We start from the raw sequence: 20,738 nt of genomic DNA on the forward strand, positions 1-20,738 counted from the left end.
TATGGAGAGCAATGCAGCATAAACAGTCCGGCCTGTAGGATGTTAAATGCAGTCAGCACTGTTGGGAGCACAGGCAACGACCGGCCCGTGTTGAATTGCTAGCTTAACAGAAATTTCAACTCCATATTTGTTTGTTTTTCACTAAATTGCTTTTTAAAGAACAACATCCCCCTTTTTCGTTTTCCTTCCTGCAGCTTTTGTTCAAATTCTGCAAACTCGTTAAAGCTTAGACAAATCCTCTCAAATATTTAGCGTTAGCCTCTCTGAAGCCTAATGTCAGAACACCAAAGACTTTCATTTAGCTGCTAGAGGCCAAATAACTTTCAAATATTGAAACTGTGTTCATTTTGCCACTGCGCTTCACTTCAAAGGCACAGAGGTTAAACGGGAGCAAGGAGCAGGCCTTTTGGGACCAACGGCGCTCTCAGCAACACACTGCAATTTCACACAACCGCAGCAGAAATATTATTTTTTTAATGAAGTATAATTATTTTAAGTATAGAATTTTTAGAAGGTTGAATGTGCAGTTGTCTTTTTTTTTTTGGTCTCTCTATAGCAAGAGCATTTGATTTTTGTGTGCGTTTTTGTGAGTCTGTGTGCATGAGGGAGCACTAATAAAGCAGTGTAAAGACACTAATACAGTCTGTTCTTACAGAGGGCTGAAGAATAGGCCCGGTAAGATAACTTCCCCTTGGCTGTGAGCACGGCCCTAATCTGCACTGGTATCAGTAAGGCCTGATCTCGTCTGCCTGGCTGATATTTCAGACCTGTTGTTGGCAGTGGGACAGGAGCAGGTCACCTCACAGAGACCTTCCCTATAATGTCATTTGTTTTCAAAAGTCAAATATGGAATAAAACATTTAAGTGCTTTTTCCAGATTACAGAACTCTGTGTTAAAGTATTAAAATCTAAATTCTGTTGTATGTATGGACAGATTTTTTGCAACTGGGTCTTAGAAATGGCGTCAGTGCGTTTCTTTGGGAGTTGTTTTGAGGTGTCTGAAGGCAGTTGGTGTACTCAATGTACGGTTCTTATCAGATCCTTTCTGTCTGAATTCCACCGTGTGGCTGCTCTCCGTACGGGGACCTGTGGGCGCCCTGGTACAACTTCACAAGAATTCAACAACAGGACAGATACATTTTCTGAATATTTTATCACGGGACAGTTATATCTTTCTCACTAAAAGCCAGTATATGACTTTGTCTTTTTAAAAGGATAATTCAACCAAAAATGACATTCTGACATCATTTCCACACCCTCATATCATTTCCAAACCCATATGACTTTGTTTCCTCTGTGGAACACTAACTTTTGAAATGAATTGGTGTCTAAAACAAATTTGGAGCCTAAAGACTTTCATTTTATGAACAGATATATTTCAAATTTCGTTTTTGGATGAACTATCCCCTAAAGTCTTGTTTCCTGGGTTATGTTGGAAGGTGCTGTAAGGTGATTAATGGTCAGTCTCAGCTTTTTCTCTAACTTTCTTCCATGTTTCCTTTCCACGTTCCAGACTGGCAGAAGACAGAGGCGCAGAAGCGCCGAGAGCAGCTGCTGCTGGATGAGCTGGTCATACTGGTCAACAAACGTGATGCACTGGTCCGAGACCTAGACGCCCAGGAGAAAGAGTAAGTCCTCCAGCTGCAAGGCATTGTGGGATTGTCGATGCCAGGATTAGTCCTCCAGGCTCTATAGCGTGGTTCAGAGAGGGTTTTAAAGGCCAAAGTTTGCAGTCCACCTGTGTTCTCTTTGCCTCAAAGTGTGTTCAGTGTTTTGTGGTGGGGATAGAGTCAGGCAGAGAGGCCTTGTGAATATTTCAAGAGCTAAAATGACTCTGAAGTACAGGTCATAGGTGGTGGATGTGCAGGTGGCATTCTCCTGTGTCCCCGTCTGTGACCTTTGATCCTGTGTGTGTGTGTGTGTGTGTGTGTGTGTGTGTGTGTGTGTGTCGGCAGGGCTGAGGAGGAAGACGAGCACCTGGAGAGAACCCTGGAACAAAACAAAGGCAAGATGGCAAAGAAAGAGGAGAAGTGCGTTCTTCAGTGACGGTCATTTCCCAGGCAAAAGAAAAGGAGCAAGATGACATATACACTACAAAATCTGGAAATGTATTTGTGTCTTAGAGACCACAGCATACACCTTATTATTGTTGTTTTAAATCTTCATATGTAGATCTTTTTGCTATCACTAAGGGCTTAAGAACCGCTGAATGCCCAGAGATGCATCCTGTTTTATTAATACCTGAGATTTGTTATTTCACATACACAAATACAAAACCTGTATTATTATTATTATTATTATTATTATTATTATTATTATTATTATTATTATTATTATAAGGTTTGGTTTGTTGGATTTCACAAACAAGGTACTTAAGGAACTAATATTTGAGGAGATGCAAAGCTGTACAATTTCCAAAACTTTGACTAAATGGTTAATGCATTATAATACAGATTAATCTGAACACTGAGGCATTCAAAGCCTTCCCAATGTGTTTCTCTTTCTTACAGGAAATTATTACTCAAAGTTTCGGTACACACTTTTAACCTGGGACATGTTTTGTTTGTGAATAGGATTGGGTTTCAAAATCATATCACATTTCAGTTTTAAGAAAATCTGTCAACATGTTCTTCTCTAACAAGAGCTGAAATGTTTTAATTACTCAACTTTCTAAGTGTAGAATATTTGAGATGGGGGACTTGTTGCGTTTAAAAATATATTTCGTGTTTTTTTTATGTTTAATATGTTTACTAAAGATTTTAGAGCTTGCTTTAGTGAGAGAAAAGTAAAATACTGCGAGTGCATATAAAAAATAAATAAACGGTCATGTTGTACATTTCATTTTGCTGCTGGAGGCTTAAAAAATCTTGAAAAAAACTACTTTATTTTCAGAAGCAGTAACGATCAGTGTAATTTATTACTGTTTGCTTTTATTACTGTTTGACACGTTTTTAAAGTAACCATCTTCACATTCCTGTACATTTGCTCAAGGACTTTAATATTTATTGTATAGTTAGAAGGGAGGCTTTTCTTGTCCGCATATTTCAGTTCTACGTCTTTATTGTATGAGCATCACCGGTTTATTTATTCCATTGTACTATAAATATCACTGCTCAATAAAATCCAAATGTTTCATACTCGAATCAAACAGTTCGTGTGTTTTTGGGTGTTACTAATGGATTTGGCCTTGTGTTCCTACTGCAAATGTTGTGTGCCATTTTTCCTTTTTTTTTTTTTTTTTTTTTTTTTTTTTAGCTGATACTGAATTAACTTAGAATTATTTTTTTATACATTTATTTCATTACGTAGTTTATGCAGTTCTGTTCGTTGTTTATTTATATAGATTTTTTCCCCTGTCATTATTACATAAATATTCCAATCTTTATTATTTTGGCCTACTGATTTAATAATCACTTGAACTGATGTTTTTCTTAAGTTCTGATTGGACTGACGTTTCAAACAATAGTTTCTTTTAATAAAACCTTATGAAGTCGCACTATGACATATCACTACAGATTTCCTATTCTTCCTTTTTTCTTTTTTTTCCATTTAATTTAACAATTTACAGGCACTCAAGAGGGAGTGCGAAAAATTCCCTTGCGCTTTACGGTTATTTCTAAATGAATGTTTGCGTTTTGTTTTGTTTGAGGTCGTTCCTCGGAGGCAGATTAAGGCAGAATCACTCCGTCCAGAGCATCTGTTTTCCCTCAGACACTTCACTCTCAGCCAAACAGCCATCACCACAGCCTCGCATCCTCCGTTTAACGAGCAAAATAACTTTTGACAGCTGACGTCCTCCCTTAGTCCTTCTAATACTTTCACGTTTATTTGCTGATGGCTGGGTCCGAGTGCAGCCTACCTCCGTTTCTCCCAGGCGTTTTGTTTTTATTATTTTGCAGTTATCACAGATGACCGTAATCTTCTGAATAGGAAACACTTATTGGCGCTCATCAAACCATTTTCACATCGGCGGAAAGGACGTTTGTTTGTTGCCTTAACTAATCGGAGAGTTTAAGCCTGCGAGTCGCTTCAAAAGCATGTCATAATTTTATGCATTAGACCTGTGGCGAGGTCCGTGTAATCCCGATGAGACGGTAGCGTGGTGTTCATATCTAAATGACCGCTTTGAACTGTTTTGCAGTCCATTCAGATGCCTAATTTAATACAAGATGTGTTTCTATACATCTGATTTTTCCAGTAACGTGGGATGGAATTTAAATATTTTACTTTTGGAATAGGCTAAAGAAACTTTTTTTTTTTTATTGCACTTCTTACAAATAGGCATATCTGTTCAAGGCGCTTAAACTTTTTGTATAAATTAATAAATAGGCTTATATAAATTATATTTCATGATGAATAGGCCTATATGTCATGAATTTGTGCTTTCTTATAGCTATAATGTTCTGTTTCAGCTACGCAACTATCAGAAAGTTTAGGCTAGATAGCCTACCTCTGGCATGTTCTCTGCATTTCACACACACACAGATATAAAGATTGAATAAAAATTAAACATGTCCTCTGGGTCGTTCACAAATTCACATGCAGTGGCTTTGTCAAAATGCACAATTAATTATCTTACCTGATTGTTGTCCGTTTTGCCAACTATTGTTTTTAGGCTCAAACCAACACTGTGTTTAGTGGAAGAAAGAAAAAAAAACGTTTTGAAAAATCTTTTAAAAGTATATATTCGTATAGAGGCAAAAAAAAAGAGCTCTCCAAAACGGCGTAGCGAGACGTAGAGAGCATCTCCGCGCGCGTCCCAGAGCGCGTTCTGTGGATCCAGCTGCTTTGAAGTCCACGGCCCGACTTCAGGTGTTGAGCTGTTGGACTTCACGAAGCCCCTCAACCGCCGAAAATACTTTCCTCGTCCTAAAATACACCGGGGGAATCGGTACCGAGCCTTCTGTACGAGCTTCAATATCGTATTTTATGCATCATCGTTTTAATAAGGACCGACAACATCGCCGACCCTCTCCCATCCTGCCGGCTAAAGAAACCAAACTTTTCCCCCTCCTCTTCTCGCCTCCTCTAATCCCGAGATTTACGAGCCCAGCATTTAGAAAATTCGACTGCAATTTGGGATTAGACAAAATACTCTTATTACAAAAGCTTCTTGCAACCTGATAACTTGATACTTGTTCTTGGTTTATCACGAGGTCTTAGCAACATCAGGGCTGAGAGAATAAATTAACAAACGTACAAAAATGCAGGAATTGTATATTTCTATTGTGTGCGTGTTTGAGGATCACATTTTATTGTTGTTATTATCTGTGGAAATAGTTTAAGGCCAGGTGGAATCTACCGTTTTGGGGGGCCTGGGGCCAACACTTGAGCTTTGAACACGCAGTATAAACATTTAATTTGCGCATTCCCTGTCACCCTTCTTCTAAGCAGTATCCAGTAACTTTCCCTTTAGTTTTACCGCGTCTATTGACGGCTTACAGCAGCATCTCTGTTACTGCCAGAGTACTTTTGTCGATGACTTTGTTGATCTAGGTATAGAAGAACGTGTAAAGCCGTCTGGTCTTTGATTGGATGCCCCATATAGTAAAAATGTAATTTCGTTCCTCCGGCGGTCACTTGCTTTGAACATTAGGTCGCTTTCAGCTCAGGCCTCAATTAGAATGAGTTGATTTTGTGAGATCAACAAAAGGACCGAGCGAAGCCTTATTAAGATCTTCTGAGCCTTTCAGAAACAGTTAAGGAAACACCGCGCCCTCCGTGATATTCTGTTACCGTATTTTATTGGCATTTCTTTGGGAAAGTGAGGCTTGAAAGGTGCTTTCTTTGATTTTCTGAAGCTCAGACTCTCTCTGTGTGCTGATTTCATTTCTTTTCTGGAAGGGCCGAGTTTTTCTTCACTCCCTTTCACGTTTCCTCTCCGTGTGCCTATTAAACTTTACGCACACTATTCTGAAATGTAATTCTAAGTGGGGATTAGCCACTCATTAATATTCATGAGGCGGGGTAACAATAAAAATGAAAATAGATAAAGTGGATAAATTAAACTTTTTTGCTGCATTTTACAACGCTTTAAATCGATGGACTACATGAATCAATCGCTTAAGGGAGTCTTATATTCTGAATTAGACGGTAGTCTACTTTGTGTGGATTTGTGGTGTTTTTTTTTTTTTTTTTTTTTTTTTTGCGTGATGTCAGACATTTGAGAAAGGCCTTGATGTCCTTTACAGCTTAGATTTTGGATGGCTTTAATTATATTACACTGTTTAATCCACGTTGATAAATTTTGCTTTTAGATAAATTATTAATAGTACTATTCATATGCGTTGATGTGTCCGAGTTAAGCTGTAGGCTACCTCTAAATTAAATACTAGTTACATTTCAAGACGCAAAACGGTCATCATTTTTATTAAGCATTTAGAGAAGATGCCTATTTTTTTATATGACAGGACTTCTTAATCAAATTCCTCGGTCTACATCGCAATTCTAAATTCTTTCAGTAAAATATAATTTAAATTATTTAAATATTTTTAAAGCCTAGCCTGTACTATAGCTTACCTTAATTTATAACGACTTTTGCATAAGTGAATCCCATTGTAATATTTTGTCTTCAGTTTTATTAAATGTTAAATCTGCATTGTCTGCACTTTTCTTTATATTTGAGGTCTTCTCGAAATTCTAAAGGTTTATTTGTACGTTGCATGTTCTTGATGTCTTTAGTCAGCGCGGGGTGGGGCTTCAAGGACGTTCTACCTATAGACTGGTTACTCGAGCTGTCAATCAAGCAGAGACTGCGCAGCGATTGGCTGGAGTGGGCGGATCTGCAGGTGTCCTACGCTCTTAGAGAGGCAGGGTTAGGAGAAGGTGATCAATCTCCATCCGTCTACATTAGCAATCACCTTAAACTAGTGACAGACACGAACGCGAAAGCCAAAGCAGATGAGTTTATTGTATTTGGTTTTTAAACCCCGGGAACACGCTCTGAATAGACTACAAGAAGTCCAGCTAAAGGCCAGACACGTGCGCCATATCAACATTGCTGCTTATCTGCAGCTTTGAGGAGAGTTTTAGACGACATTTATTTGGTGAGGTTTCGCAGTCGGTTTGCCTTCCTGAAATCTTGCATTGGTGGATATTTTCTATCGTCTGTTCAGACTGCAAAAATATCAGAAGAGGAGAAGGACGGAGGGTTCTGGAAAAAAAAGGTAAAAAAAAAAATGCCTATTTTATGTAGTTTTTTTATTTCCCCTAATTTTATTGTTAGCGTTCAGCACTTTCACAAAACGGAACTAATACAAGTTTCAGTGGTACAATGTCTTGTTTTAATATTAGAAAAAAAAATTCTATGGAGATAAATTTGGTCTTCTAAGGATTTTGTAAAAGTTTTTTTACTATTACTTTTTTGTTTCGCCCTCTTCTGTACCGACGTATGTATTGTTTTTAAGGCATGCAGTAAACAGTCTGTTAATTGTCATAATTGCTTAGAAGAAAATGTTTCAGAATGTATTTAAACTAAAAATAGGGAGCGCCAGTAGTTTCGCAAAAATCAACTCATCACCGCAGAGTAAACCAGCTCACTTGGAGAAGTAATTGGAGAGGCGTGTTTTGGTTTTGTTAATTTATTTTGGTGATAAGGCAAAGAAATGAAGGTGTTTCCCCAGAGGTCTAATATGCATTGTAATTGAGTTAATTTGCACGTAAACCAGTCTTTACAGAGTGAAGAATAAGCAAGGAATAGATTGGAATACACAGAACTCTAATCGTTCAGTTCTCTCAGCACGGGGCCCATCCACATTAATTTCCTCTAGGTAACCAGTCAGCTCCTAAATTTGGTTAAAAATTGAATGACCAAGAAAACCAATACAAAGCGTTAATAAAGATTAATATAATTTCTTCACCTTTTTTCTCTTTGGTGTGTGTGTGTAGTAAATAATAATAAAAATAATAATATATAGCATAGTAATAAATTATTCTAGAATTAGCCTAACTCTCAATATGCCCTATAGTCTGCTATCTGTTCTAAGATGTTAATTATTTAAAATTATTTATATATAATTATTTGTGTATATATAATATTTATTTTTTATTTTATTATTTTACATAAAGCTGCAAGTCTGCACGTTTTGTAATTCTTTTGATAAGTAGACTTTGAAACCGCACAGGTTTGTGCTTTAGTTTTTGAAATTTAAATCGGTCATTTAAAAGTAGGCTAATGTAAAATAAATGTAGCTAATGTTTGCAAAATATTTTAAATATGCTTCTATACTATAGAAAATATAAAAAATACGATTACAGCTATAAAATTATAGACATGCACAATTGTAGAAATAGTCTATTATGGAATACAATTATACTTTTAATTCGCGCATGGCATGCAGTTTTCACCACTGTGCCAGTCGTTGTCGTCAATAATAATAATAACAATAATAATAATAATATTACAAAAAAAGAAACAAGATTCGTAGTCATTAATAATATCATTCTAATCATAATCGAAAAAGGCAGGCTAAGAGAGAAATCCTTAAAGATATATTTTTTTAAAACAATCAATCCGTTTGTCTGTCGGCTATTTATAGGCTACTTCCTCGTCTCTAATAATTCTTCAGAGGATGCAACCACCCAACTTATTTTCTCGATTTGTATTTAATTCACGTGGCATGCTTCATGTGGTTACGCATATCAGCTAATAATATTATTTGTATTATTGCAATTGCATTTCAGTAACTTAAATTGGGTCCGTCCTTCGTCAAACTGCAACATCGGGGGAAATCGAACTATTGGCAAGATCTGGGGGGACCCGTGACTGCCTCTAGCATGATGTCATACCTCAAACAGCCCCCCTACGCCATGAACGGCCTGGGGCTGAGCGGCGCAGCCATGGACCTACTGCACCCGTCCGTCGGATACCCAGGTACGTGCAGAACACGTTCTAGGACATTATACATGTTTAACAGCGTTATATGTGGGCTTTAAGTTGTTAGAAATTGTTTCAGGCACTTCAGATAAGGGAAAATTAGTCTTGACATAGCCTTTTGTGTGATTTCTCTCTCTCTCGATGTTTAAATATAAATCATTGGTTCTAACAAGCTCATTGCATAGTCGTTGCAACATGTTTGTAAAATATAATCCACAAAGCCTCTGTAAATTAGAGCGCTATAATTTTAAAACCGCTTTGAGGTAAACCAATTATTTTTTTATTTCCGACAATAGTAGGCCGACTTTAAAATGTCCAGAAGCTATTTGCTATTTCACATCTAAACAGATTTTTTTCATACACATCTCCACATCTCACACTTTCTATAAAGAGCAGTATTGCTATTGTAAATACCATTATGACATTTTTGCTTATTATTTACAGCAACTCCCAGAAAGCAGAGGCGGGAAAGAACGACGTTTACGCGCTCACAGCTTGACATTCTCGAAGCGCTCTTTGCCAAAACTCGTTACCCGGACATATTTATGAGAGAGGAGGTGGCACTGAAGATCAACCTTCCCGAGTCCAGAGTTCAGGTACATGTGACCACTGAATGTTTGAAAGAAGAAAAAAAATCAAAATGGGCTTTTTCTCTAAATAACTTTACAAAAACATTTCTAAATGTAGCTACGTTATGCTCAGCTGCTCCCCCTACTGATTTCCATAAAAGTTCGTAGTCGTTTGTAATTATTATTACAGTTGTTGCAATTATTTTTTAGACTCGATGGGTTTTAACATCTTGATTGTCAGCCTAGATAGGCCTACAGCCAATTTAATCTAGGGTTAAGTGCCAGGTGATTCCTCTGTTTGATTTATATATTTTTTTTATTTTTTTTTATGAATTGTGCAGAATGACAGAATGTAATAGCCTAATTATTTTAGAATAATTGGTACTCTCCAAACCAAAGTAGTGTTAGATGCATTTGATTGTGCATACCAAACTGATTTAACTGCACTGAAGAAATGTGGTTTATTTAGACCAAATATATAAAGGAACTGTACACAGATGATCACCGTGAATAAGACTTACCCTGCATTGAAGTTAATGTAAATATCAGAGATGAGGAAATGTAAAATTCCCACAGTCTACTACTGTGGATTTTTCATGTAAATAATGCTTTTCTAAAGTGATCCGAGGCCTAAAGGAGCAGCCCTCTGTCAATTTCCCGAGCAATTTTATTTGCTCTTAATAAGCACATGAAACAAAACGCTTTACACGGTCAGACCCTCCTTCCACTATTGAATTACCATCTCTGCGGAGAAACTCAATAGGCTACTATCACCCAGCCGTCTACAAGCACTGAAATTAGATCCACACAGTAAAGCAGAAAGGCCCTGCATGCAAATTAAAGCCAGGAACTGCTAATAACTAGCTATTTTCCACTCTGATATTGCACAATGGCTCTCCAACATGTCCTTCAGACATGCACGGAAGGTCTCCATAATCATTTAATGGAGCTCTGTGTGCATGCGTGTTTGTGCACTGGGTGTAATGGACTCTGTGCTATCGTATTTGGTGTGTCTCTATTTTTTTTTTTAAGCTGTTGTTCGACCAGAATTTCCAAGCGTATTTTAAGTGTTCATTTCCTCTCTCTGTCCTTCAGGTGTGGTTTAAGAACCGTCGTGCTAAGTGTCGTCAGCAGCAACAAAGTGGCAGCAGCACAAAAGCTCGGCCCGCTAAGAAGAAATCCTCACCCACCCGGGAGAGCACGGGCTCAGAGAGCAGTGGCCAGTTTACCCCTCCTGCCGTCTCAAGCGCTGGCTCTTCTTCCTCCTCCTCCTCCTCAACCAATAACACAGGCATCAATAGCACCTCTACCTCTATCAGTACGGTCTCCTCAATCTGGAGCCCTGCCATTTCTCCAGGCTCTGCACCCCCTTCTGTCTCCCTGCCGGAGCCCGTCGCTCCCTCAAACGCCTCCTGCATGCAGCGCTCCGTCTCGGGCACGGCCAGTTCCTCCTACCCCATGCCATACAACCAGACCACCGGCTACAGCCAGGGCTACCCGACTCCTTCCAGTTCTTACTTCAGCGGAGTGGACTGTGGTTCCTATCTTGCCCCCATGCACTCTCACCACCACCCTCATCAGCTCAGCCCCATGACGGCGTCGTCCATGCCCACGCACCCCCACCACCACATCAGTCAGTCCTCAGGACATCACCACCACCATCATCACCAGGCCTACAGTGGCACTGGCCTGGCCTTCAATTCCTCTGACTGCCTGGATTACAAGGAGCAAACAGCCTCCTCCTGGAAGCTCAACTTCAACACTACAGACTGTTTGGACTACAAAGACCAAGCGTCCTGGAGGTTCCAAGTCTTGTGATCTGATTTATTATTATAATTTTTTATGCCCTCCATTTTCACCATCTCTCTGTTTTAATAGTGTGCTGAGTTTAATGAAGAAAATATATATGGACTTGCAGATTTTAACAAAATAGTTAGATGTTCTTCACATTTTTAAAAGTTACTCCTCCCCCCTCACCCCTCTTTTTAGAGAGAAAAGAAAGGGGGAAAGCGGCAAAGTTGTGGAAGGAAATTAAAGCTATAGTTTTCCCCCTTCTTTTTGGTTCATGAAGAGACTTAATTCGATTTCCTCGACGGCCCTGAGTTCTGGTTCTGAAGTGTTCTGCCGGACTCACGTCACTCTCCTGCCTGATCTGGATTACCGTTTTTACACGGGACACTGAACGCTTAGCGACCGCTTTACCTCCACCTCTCAAACCCTGTACAGCTGTTTCGTTTTCTAAATATGGTTATTTTTTAGGATGACAGATTCTAGTCAGCTTAACAGAGCTGAATTCTGTACATATGTATTTGGGTCAGTTACATTGACCATATTTAGTTGGTGTTACTGGATTTCAAATGGTTTAATAAGACTTTGAAACGACTTTATGTACTAAATCTTTTCCCAAATAATCCAAAGATCAAGAATTGGCCGCTGAATTTATTTGATATACTGAAAACCAATTTTTGTTACCCTGAAAAAAAAAATAATAAATAGGATTTTATATTGAGAACACCGTGTGGAAATTTCAAAAAAAAAAAAAAAGAGAGAGCGAGCGAGAAAAAAAGATTCTTAATTATACGTTGGAAATGTTTAGAGCTGGGGGATATTTGGCTGTGATATTCCATTAGGTAAACTAGCATTTGAAGATTTGTTGCGGTGAAGGAGAACGGGCAAGATTAAAATTGTTGGATGCATTTAACAGCACTTGACTTAATTGCTCTAACCGAAAGAAAGTGAAATGTGGTTTAAGGAAGAATGCCCAAATGCCAGTGAAATGCTGAATGTAGCTACTGCAGGCGCAGATCATTACATTCATGTCCGTAATAAAGATAAATTAACTACCAAAATTTCACATGATTTCTGACTGGGGTATGACAAGTTTTAACATCCAGAATTTACTTTCGTGTAATGTTTTCAACGAATAAATAAATTACAAATACAATAAACGCACCTCAATTTTATTTATTTGGTGAGATGCTGGATTAAGTTTGGATTTAGAACGAATTTTACATGCATAATGCCATTTATTTTTTACCTTTGCACCATATCAAGACCTGAATGATTATCTTCACTAAACTTGAAGCAATTCATTGGTTTATTTCCATCGGACTGTGAGGATTTTAAAGGGCGTGTGTGAAATCGCATGCCACTGATTGAATTTTTCGTTTATGTGGAAAGGATTTAGTTTTTGCTCCTCCTTAATAAACCGGTTATTTGCTATGGACGTGGATGCTGTAGTAAGTGTGTGTGTGCGCGCGCATGGGTGTAAAAACTGATTAAAACTCGAACCGTGGACTTGAATTATATTCATTTGGTCTTTAGAAAACCCACAATCGTTTGAAGGTTTTTTTTGTGAATACTGGTAAAGGCCACGGCACCGCAAAATTTCTTAAATATTTATTAACGCGTCTGATCAGGTCGTAATTGAATGCGCTCGCGATAATTGCCTCCCAGCAGAATCTCCGCGCGCTCTGGAGCACAAGAGCGTTCCGCCAAAATAACCCGGAGCGATATCGCCTCTTCTGATTCGGTAATGACGTGGGTGGGTCTGGGTTAATGGGTCAAAAGCGGGAGGGAGGCAGCCGTCAGGCACCGGGCCATTAAAGAAATAGCTGGAGAAAAGCAAGGGCTCGGCAAAGCTGTTTAGATGAACGTGTTCGGACAGAAGTTTCTTTTTAGTCGATTAAGCAGCGGATAGAAAGAATGTGCACAGGTAAATTGTTTATAAGCTTGTCAACACACAGGAAGGCATGCATTTTGTACGTCCTAATTTATGACAAACATCAGTTAGGCTTGTTTTATATTAATTTTAAAATGTTATAAGACAAATAGTACATGCGCATAGGCTACTTTGACATGTCTTAACTGAATGCACCTACTCTGTTGAATGAATATCACGTTTTGCATGTTTTCAGAACAATATAATAGACCGCATATTGCTAATAAGAAAATAACAACCCATCCGCACGACTTTAATCAGCTTCAGTGTTGTTGTGTGCTAATTACTGATTGTGTTGGCCTGGCAGCTGAATCAACACCTCGCTCGGGAGAACACTGCGCGTATTTGTTTTACTGTGCTCGCGTTGAGACTCCACCGCAGCTCAGCGACATTACATAAACATGAATGGATTTGTACGATTTGCATCAAACAAACCTTTGCGTCCCGTCTTCCTGGGGAATCATTTGAGGAGCTCGGACACGCCCTCGCGTGGAGCACCTGCTGAAGCCCGAGGGGTGTGTGAGACAAAACATTATAGGGCCTGCTCGTACTAACACTTTCAACTCAAGCTGGCATATCATTCTGCCGAGTTGAATCCATGTCCATTAAGTCTGACATTTATTTTACACTCTCTAATAGTAACAGCCTACTTTTTTAGGATGAAATGCTACCGGAGTAAATCACACTGCAATCTTCAGATATATTACATAGCCTGCACTTTTTGGCAAGGCAAAAAAACGAGGTGTCCGGCTAATAGGCAACATAGGCTATTTATAATAATACCTAGGCTATTTCAGGGGGGTTGTAAAATGTAACGCCTTTAATAACAGCCTCTTATGTCATCAATGATTTAAGCACTCATCAACTGCCAACGTTTAGCTTCATATTCTGAAATCTAATTATTTTCGAAATGTAAAGCCTTGCATGGAAAACCATTATTTTAATTTCAAGTCGAGTTGAATGTTATGGATACAGGTAAGAGGAACGTTCTTATACAAATTTAGCTTAAACTTTTTAATAAAAAAAAAAAAAAAAAAAAAAAAAAATAGTAAAAGTTGTCCACTTAGACATAACGATAAAGATGATTAACCTAGGTTATTGATCGGATATTTCCCGTGGCCTACATTTGTCATAAAAAAAAGCCGTGCTTTCATTTTACATTTCCGTTCTGAGAACTAGCTCGGCTATTATATTTGTCATTTACTCAACCAGAAGATGTTGTTTAATCAGTTTTCACCTGGAGGGCATTTGCCTTTGACAGAAGTTTGAGTTCCAGGCCACAACTCGAATACAATTTAGTCTATTGAGAAAGCTTTACGTTAGTTTTAGATTGTTCTTTTTAAATGTTATTAGTCTATTATTAGGTCTATTATTTATTTGGTCCTGTTATTAAAATAAAAACGGTGTTAAATTATTCAAACTAAACGAATAAAATTAAAGAAAGCGAATTATTACACCAAAAAGCACGAGAAGCTAACTTCCCTGCAGTCAAGATTTTTATTTTTATTATGAACTGTCCTCCAAACATAGTTTTCTAGGCTACTGTATGTACGAGGCAATCCACTCTTGCCTTGCTGATATGCTCATGTGTCCAAATGTCACCCGAGGGACTGCTCGTCCACAATTGGCACCATATTATTACATGTGAAAAGTGTAAAAGAGATTACGGACCAAAACCATTAATGGGAAAACGGAAGTGTGATGAGCGAAGGGTTTGCTGAGATGGTGAGATGCTGACTCCAGGCCTCTGTGAGTTCCAGAAACGCTGAGGGTGGGAAAAGCACCAGAGGGATTTATTCCTCCAGTATTGACGCTGAGGTCTTAGGAACCGATGACAGGCGCATTATGGCTGTCAGGATGGACACTTGCTGAGCTCAAATATAGCTTTATCTTCAACTCAGTAGCTGACCATACATGCACCATTTAGGTAGACCTTTTAAGTTATTGGTGTCAATTTATTAACTATTTATTGGGTTTGTTGGGGATTTATTGTAGCCTATTAGCGAAATTATTTGTTATATATCTCAGTCAGCTCTTCTTTGATTAACCTAATGTTTGCATTTTATTAGGTTGTTTATTTATTAATGTATTTTTGTGGTCCAGAAGCCAGAAATGTCCAAGCGGTGTAACCATGGGTATATAAACATAGCTACGAGATTTTTTTTTTTTTTAAATTTTATAAAAAAAAAAAAAAAAGCAGTGAGGAAATTTATAAATGTTAATTTTTTTTAAATATTTTGGCCTTTTACGTGAAAGGCACGGGTCAAGTGGAGTAATTAGGCCTAGTACGTTGCCTAAACGTAATTACATTTATTGCAGAAAAAAGACATGATATTTGAACCGAAATTACCTTGAAAAATTTTAAACCTTAAGGTTCGAAAGAGTTTTTGAAGATATATTTCTCTCACAGGAATTAAGATGCAACTTAGGCTAAATACATGGTTTCACCACTTGACATTTTTTGAGTCAAAAGAGCGAAATAAAATAAAATGGAAAACTGTGTCATTGAATTACTTCATTTATATGAAATAAACTAGCTACTATTAACACAAAGTTTTACTGTGACCGAGGCAGGAACACGATCTCTCCGTTAACATATAGGCCTACCAACTATTTACTACCTGAGTGATAGATGACAAAACAGTGCAATCTACTCAGAGTGGTGATATAATTGATCTCAATGACAGCAATTAAAAAGGGAGTAGTTAATTAACTCTTAATTAGGTAAAGAACAGTTTGTCCAGTTCATTTTTCTCACATCGAGCGACCAGACTGTGACATCACCTCACCGTCTGAAAGATGGCGCCTGACGAGCCCTGAGGCCTCGCGCGCAGCCGCTGCTCCACCGGTTAAAACCAGCTGGCCCTCTGCTTACACAGCCAGCCAGGAAATGAACACTAACCGTGGATAATAGCTGATCAGTGGGATATGTGAAGTATGACAGCTGCTTGAATTAGATGTCAAGATCTCTGATGAACTGTGTAGAGCACTAGAGTCGTGAACACTAAACTTTTACTTACCATAGCAAAAGTATAACCTGCACTGGCACCTTCAGTTAAAAGGTTATTTCAATTTTCAAAGATAATCGAAGCTGCATAAACCCAATGACCTCATAACTTGTAAAATACACAAACATGATCAGATCATCTATGCTCTCTTATCATAATTAGTGAAAATAATTTAACAATGCTTCTGGATGTAATGAAAGAAGCTCATCATCTATCAAACCCAATTATGTGCCAATCAAATCTCAACATTTTTGCCTAGACAGTTTGATCCAAAACATTTTCTTAGTTTGACTCAACACAGGATTACAAGGTTGTCATTCATAGACAAACTGTGATCTCTTCAATAATCCTGTGTGATTATAAGTTTCTAAGCTTTAGTCTGAGCTGTTCAAAATGGTTCCTGGCACACAATCAGTGACTGGAGGCCAGACTAATTAAAAAAACAATATGAATATAATTCAAATAAGACAGATGCCTCTTGAAAACTGCTAGATAATCAGATTAACACATTAATAATGGTGAGTTTTTTTTAAGTGTGAAGAACATTTTAATCTAAAGAACCTGTTTGCTATAAGAACCATAGATAGATGTTCAAGGACATCACTAAAGAACCCTTGTTTTAACACAGTTTACAACATATATTACAACGGACAATTGCATGTAGAGCACTTTATAAATATGCTTTAAAATGATACAGTGATGATAGATTAATTTTTCCTTAAAATGTGCAAAGAATAGGCAATAGACGGACATAAAAACAGAGGTGACAACACAAAATCTTCCTCTCCTGACCCTTCCTCCATTTCTAGCATCAATTCATATTTATATATCTTGTATATATACTTTTTTTTAAAAGAAAATCCTCTTAGAATGCGGAGTAAATAGATTACGATACAGTGAGGGATTATGGATGGCTGGGTGCTGTCAGATTAAGTTCGGAGAGCAGGCCGGCGACAGTTCTGACACGGCCGCTGTGTATGAAGACTGTGGGGGGAAACCGGCAGCCTTCTCTTTAGAGACACGCGCTGCGTATCCCTCTGCATTTCTTCTGCATGTAATCTCATACACCAAACAGGTGGAGAATTAAACCCAGCCCACAAGCCGCACCACTGATCCTGTGATCAAGGACAGGGATAGTAGTGCGGCCTCTGTGCCACCATTCTCAAAGAAAGTGAAGTGTTACTAAAATAAAAAATAAAATAAAAAAAAAAAGCTGTTTTGCACAGACTCTCAAACATCCATTCTGATAGTGTGATAGTGGCTGGCACAAGCTGGAATGGAAAGGGAATATATGTAACAGAAAGAGCCATGGATAAGTTGGTTAGAACATTTTTTTTTTTACCTCAAGACTGTGCAGTAAACTGGCCATAAACAGGATTTTAAGACCCATTTTCCAAGATAGAGTGTGACAAATTATGTGACAAGAAATTCTTTAACAAACACTGTGCATCAAGCTAAAAAGTAATGAAAACAGAATCAAAAGAATTGCAAAAATATGTTTTATTTAAAAGTAGTTTTTATAGTATAAGCACATTTAATCCGTTACACTGGTTCTTTTAGTAAAAAGACAAAAAATTTTTCTATCGTAAAAAAAAAGTACTATTCATTGGACAAATAAATGTTTATTTATACTAAACCAAAATGAATAACTTTCAGTTTCCCCTCCTCAGGCACCTATAAGTCACAAAATATGAATATCATTATTACAACTCTCAGCAAAAAATGCAGTAACAGATATTATACATTTCATAAAAAATTTAATACAATAATTATATATTTTAAAAGATAAATTATGACAAAAGAATATTCATATATAATAATATAAATATTCTGCTCAATTTTAGATGTATATAACACCTGGCAGAACTGATTTGTCGACATGCATCAATTACAGGACGGTAAATGTTGCTCATACAAAAAGTTAACAACACAGTAAGAAATTATTATTATAAAAATGTAACTCATTACCTGGGTGTTCAGGTCAACAAGGTTGATTTCTAAAGAGAGAGAAAAATTATTAAGCAAAACTTACTTAAGTGAAAAATCACATAAAAGTTTCCTAAAAAGTTTTGAGGTCTATTTCAACCCATCTGCTTGCATGTCACAGCGTCACCTTTCTGCATCCACACCTGAATCAGGTGAACAGATGAGCGCCAATCACGCAGTAATCTGCTGTAAATGTACTGTATGTACGAGTGGGAGGAAGTGTTGAGTTCAAGCATCCTCTGCAGCTCAACTGGAGGAGGGTTTCTCCATGGTAAATTATGACTGTGCCATTAGCATTCAGGATTATGCATGTATTAAAATTCTGATGTAAATGTCTGTAATAGCCTACAGTCTGTACTGTCCAATAAATATGTATGGGAAAAAGTTTAATTATTCTGTGGACAGAAAAGAATAAAACATTCATGTTTTAGGATGATTAGCTAAGTACAATACAAGCAGAAAAAAAGGCAGTCAACTTGAACCTATTTTTGAGAGGGCAAAACAGAAGGGAAGATATCACTCTCAGGGCATTAATGAGGGAATTATCTACAGCAGTAGAGCTCTGTGTAAAACACACAGTCAATATAAATTATAACCATAAAGCTCAACATGAAAAACAAGCTGTAAGCCTTGATCTCAATACTGAGAACAATGTAGTCATTCAACCCTGTTACTTTTATATCTACTTTGAGAATTGTATTTACTCAAATGGACTTGTATTCAAAAGAACACACCTGTGTGTTTCCAAGGCCAGGTGCGATGACTTGTCGGGGCGTTCGAGAACTCGTCCGTAGCCCCGGAGGTTGATGTTGCTCCAGCCCTGATGCAGACAAAACAGACTGGAATCATGTTTTTCATATATGACTGACTAAAGAAATCTCTCTAACCCCGTACGGTCAGACTAAAGAAATCTCTCTAACCCTGTACGGTCAAGAGCACTCGAGCAGTTTTACATGTGCACTGCTAACTGTCCTTGCTGTATGGAAATATTCCTTCCGTCTGCATTCAGAAAGATGAATGCTTCACAGGATCTGGCATTACTTTCCTGTTCAAACTAATATTAATGTTAGCATTTACTGCAGATGGATCTGGATCTCTTTCACACACACACACACACACACATATCAGGTCCGATCCTCAACAGGGAGAAGCTACGTGTGGGAGTCAGGCCTTTCCCAGTGATTCATGGGTATTCCAAAACGCCGTGCCGTCAAATCCAGCAAGCGTGTAAGACTGTGTGAATGTTATCAGTCGTATTGTGGGCTGTGCGATTTGGGTTTTCTGCGGCAGCTGGCGATGGAGACGGGGTCCAATTTCTGTGCTTTTTCTATTTCCTTTAGTGATGCACGGCGCTTACAAGGAATCGAGGGAGGAGGAGAAAAAGAGGCCTACGGGGCGCAGCCCACACCATACAAACAAGCGAACAAACACATACACATCGCTACACGTGTACAGATGCACTCAGATGCAAAAAGTGTCACGAGTCCAAGAGCTGCAGCGCGTCTTTCTGAGTGTGCCGAGTGTGTGTGTGTGTCTGTGTGAGAGAATGAAAGGATACATCAACAGATGTGTGTCGGGATGTTTTCCAGATATCCACATCTTTGCCTCTCTCCCTGCGCAGGGCTGGATTTAGCACAACCGACGGTGATGCCACCAAGTCATTGTACTCCTCCTCTCGCTCACTCTCCTGATCTTTTTTTTCTTTGCCAGCACAACGCAGGCATGAAGCTCGAATCAGTGTCTCTAAGCCTTATTGGCTCGGCATAAGAAACAATAAAACTTCATCGGAGACCAGATTAGTCTGGTTAAATAGAATTTTTTTTTAAATCCAAAAAACAAATACAAAAAGGAAAAATAGAAGAGGCTTTCTTGCTCTCTCTCGACTGCTATTTATCTGGGTGGGAGCATCTCCCTCTGATGTCTTGTATGCGGCCGTGTAGCAGTACAGGCCTGAAAACTGGGATTCCAACTGCCAAATTACCCAAAACTCCTCATTTTATGTTTAAAAAAAACCTTTAATCCCATCCCATCCTCTTTGGGCCGTCCACTTGGAACTGGCTGATGGGAGAGGCAGGATTTGAAGAAGATCGAGGGAGCTTAAGTGAGACAGAAAGAAAGAGTCAGCACAGAGTCATTGGTCCCTCCAACAGCAATGGTAGCAGAGAGAGAGAATAAGACAACCTTCATGTAACTAACACACACACACACACACTCCTTGTGATGCTCCAGGCCAACCTTGAACTACACACCCAAATGTATATTGTTAATCATCGAATGATTGACCATGACAGATGGATCAGTTCAATATTTGACAAAATCATTCTTTTCAAAAAGTTCTTTTTTAATAAAATTGTTCATCAAATTGAGCAATTCATTCTTAAACCGTTCTCAAGTTCAGAGTCATGGCTCCAGTCAAAACAGTTCTTAACCTGTTAAATGTCACCCCAGTCCCGTATACGGACGCCTATGTTGACTATACTATATTACAATCAAATCTAATCTAATCTTGACAAACTATATATCGTTGGAAAGGTCTAAGACTCCCAAATATATATTTTACCAATATTTTTTGTTAGAAA

The 20,738-nt window shown here is 38.3% G+C and overlaps 3 protein-coding genes and 1 long non-coding RNA gene across 7 annotated transcripts in view; 2 read left to right on the forward strand and 2 right to left on the reverse strand.

Annotated features, from left to right (window-relative positions):
* LOC113117478 (EH domain-binding protein 1-like) overlaps positions 1 to 3,143 on the forward strand; it is a 41,462-nt gene extending 38,319 nt beyond the window's left edge. For all 3 annotated transcript variants that reach the window (XM_026286188.1, XM_026286189.1, XM_026286190.1), the window contains 2 exons: positions 1,514 to 1,628; positions 1,956 to 3,143. In XM_026286188.1, the coding sequence (XP_026141973.1) occupies positions 1,514 to 1,628; positions 1,956 to 2,046 (206 nt within the window). In that variant the 3' untranslated portion in view covers positions 2,047 to 3,143. The remainder of the gene's footprint in view (positions 1 to 1,513; positions 1,629 to 1,955) is intronic.
* Positions 1,137 to 5,463, reverse strand: LOC113117479 (uncharacterized). The gene is made up of 2 exons (XR_003294167.1): positions 4,580 to 5,463; positions 1,137 to 1,989 (listed from the first exon to the last, which is right to left on the reverse strand). It is a non-coding gene; the product is annotated as an uncharacterized LOC113117479 (long non-coding RNA).
* A 1,348-nt stretch (positions 5,464 to 6,811) lies between these two features.
* On the forward strand, positions 6,812 to 12,407 carry otx1 (orthodenticle homeobox 1). Of its 2 annotated transcripts, none has more exons than XM_026286192.1 (4): positions 6,812 to 7,165; positions 8,680 to 8,872; positions 9,320 to 9,471; positions 10,540 to 12,407. In XM_026286192.1, exons 2-4 carry the CDS (start codon positions 8,776 to 8,778, stop codon positions 11,260 to 11,262), a joined length of 972 nt encoding a protein of 323 aa, XP_026141977.1. In that variant the 5' UTR covers positions 6,812 to 7,165; positions 8,680 to 8,775; the 3' UTR covers positions 11,263 to 12,407. The 2 variants fall into 2 exon arrangements, with proteins under 2 accessions (XP_026141977.1, XP_026141976.1); XM_026286191.1 differs by having other exon boundaries at positions 6,813 to 7,166; positions 8,683 to 8,872.
* A 5,280-nt stretch (positions 12,408 to 17,687) lies between these two features.
* The window catches only part of wdpcp (WD repeat containing planar cell polarity effector), a 64,495-nt gene continuing 61,444 nt past the window's right edge, over positions 17,688 to 20,738 (reverse strand). The window contains 3 exon segments of the mRNA XM_026286193.1: positions 17,688 to 17,847; positions 18,142 to 18,170; positions 18,894 to 18,979. Of these exon segments, the coding sequence (XP_026141978.1) occupies positions 17,800 to 17,847; positions 18,142 to 18,170; positions 18,894 to 18,979 (163 nt within the window). The 3' untranslated portion in view covers positions 17,688 to 17,799.

This window comes from Carassius auratus, chromosome 17 (genome assembly GCF_003368295.1).
Source record: "Carassius auratus strain Wakin chromosome 17, ASM336829v1, whole genome shotgun sequence".
Lineage (NCBI taxonomy): Eukaryota > Metazoa > Chordata > Actinopteri > Cypriniformes > Cyprinidae > Carassius > Carassius auratus.

What these genes read in the sequence shown, in the direction of transcription:
- otx1 (XM_026286192.1), top strand. Translation starts at nt 8,776, where the DNA reads ATGATGTCATACCTCAAACAGCCCCCCTACGCCATGAACGGCCTGGGG. An exon ending in CCCGTCCGTCGGATACCCAG is followed by an intron (nt 8,873 to 9,319) that starts GTACGTGCAGAA and finishes TATTATTTACAG; the next exon opens with CAACTCCCAGAAAGCAGAGG. An exon ending in TTCCCGAGTCCAGAGTTCAG is followed by an intron (nt 9,472 to 10,539) that starts GTACATGTGACC and finishes TCTGTCCTTCAG; the next exon opens with GTGTGGTTTAAGAACCGTCG.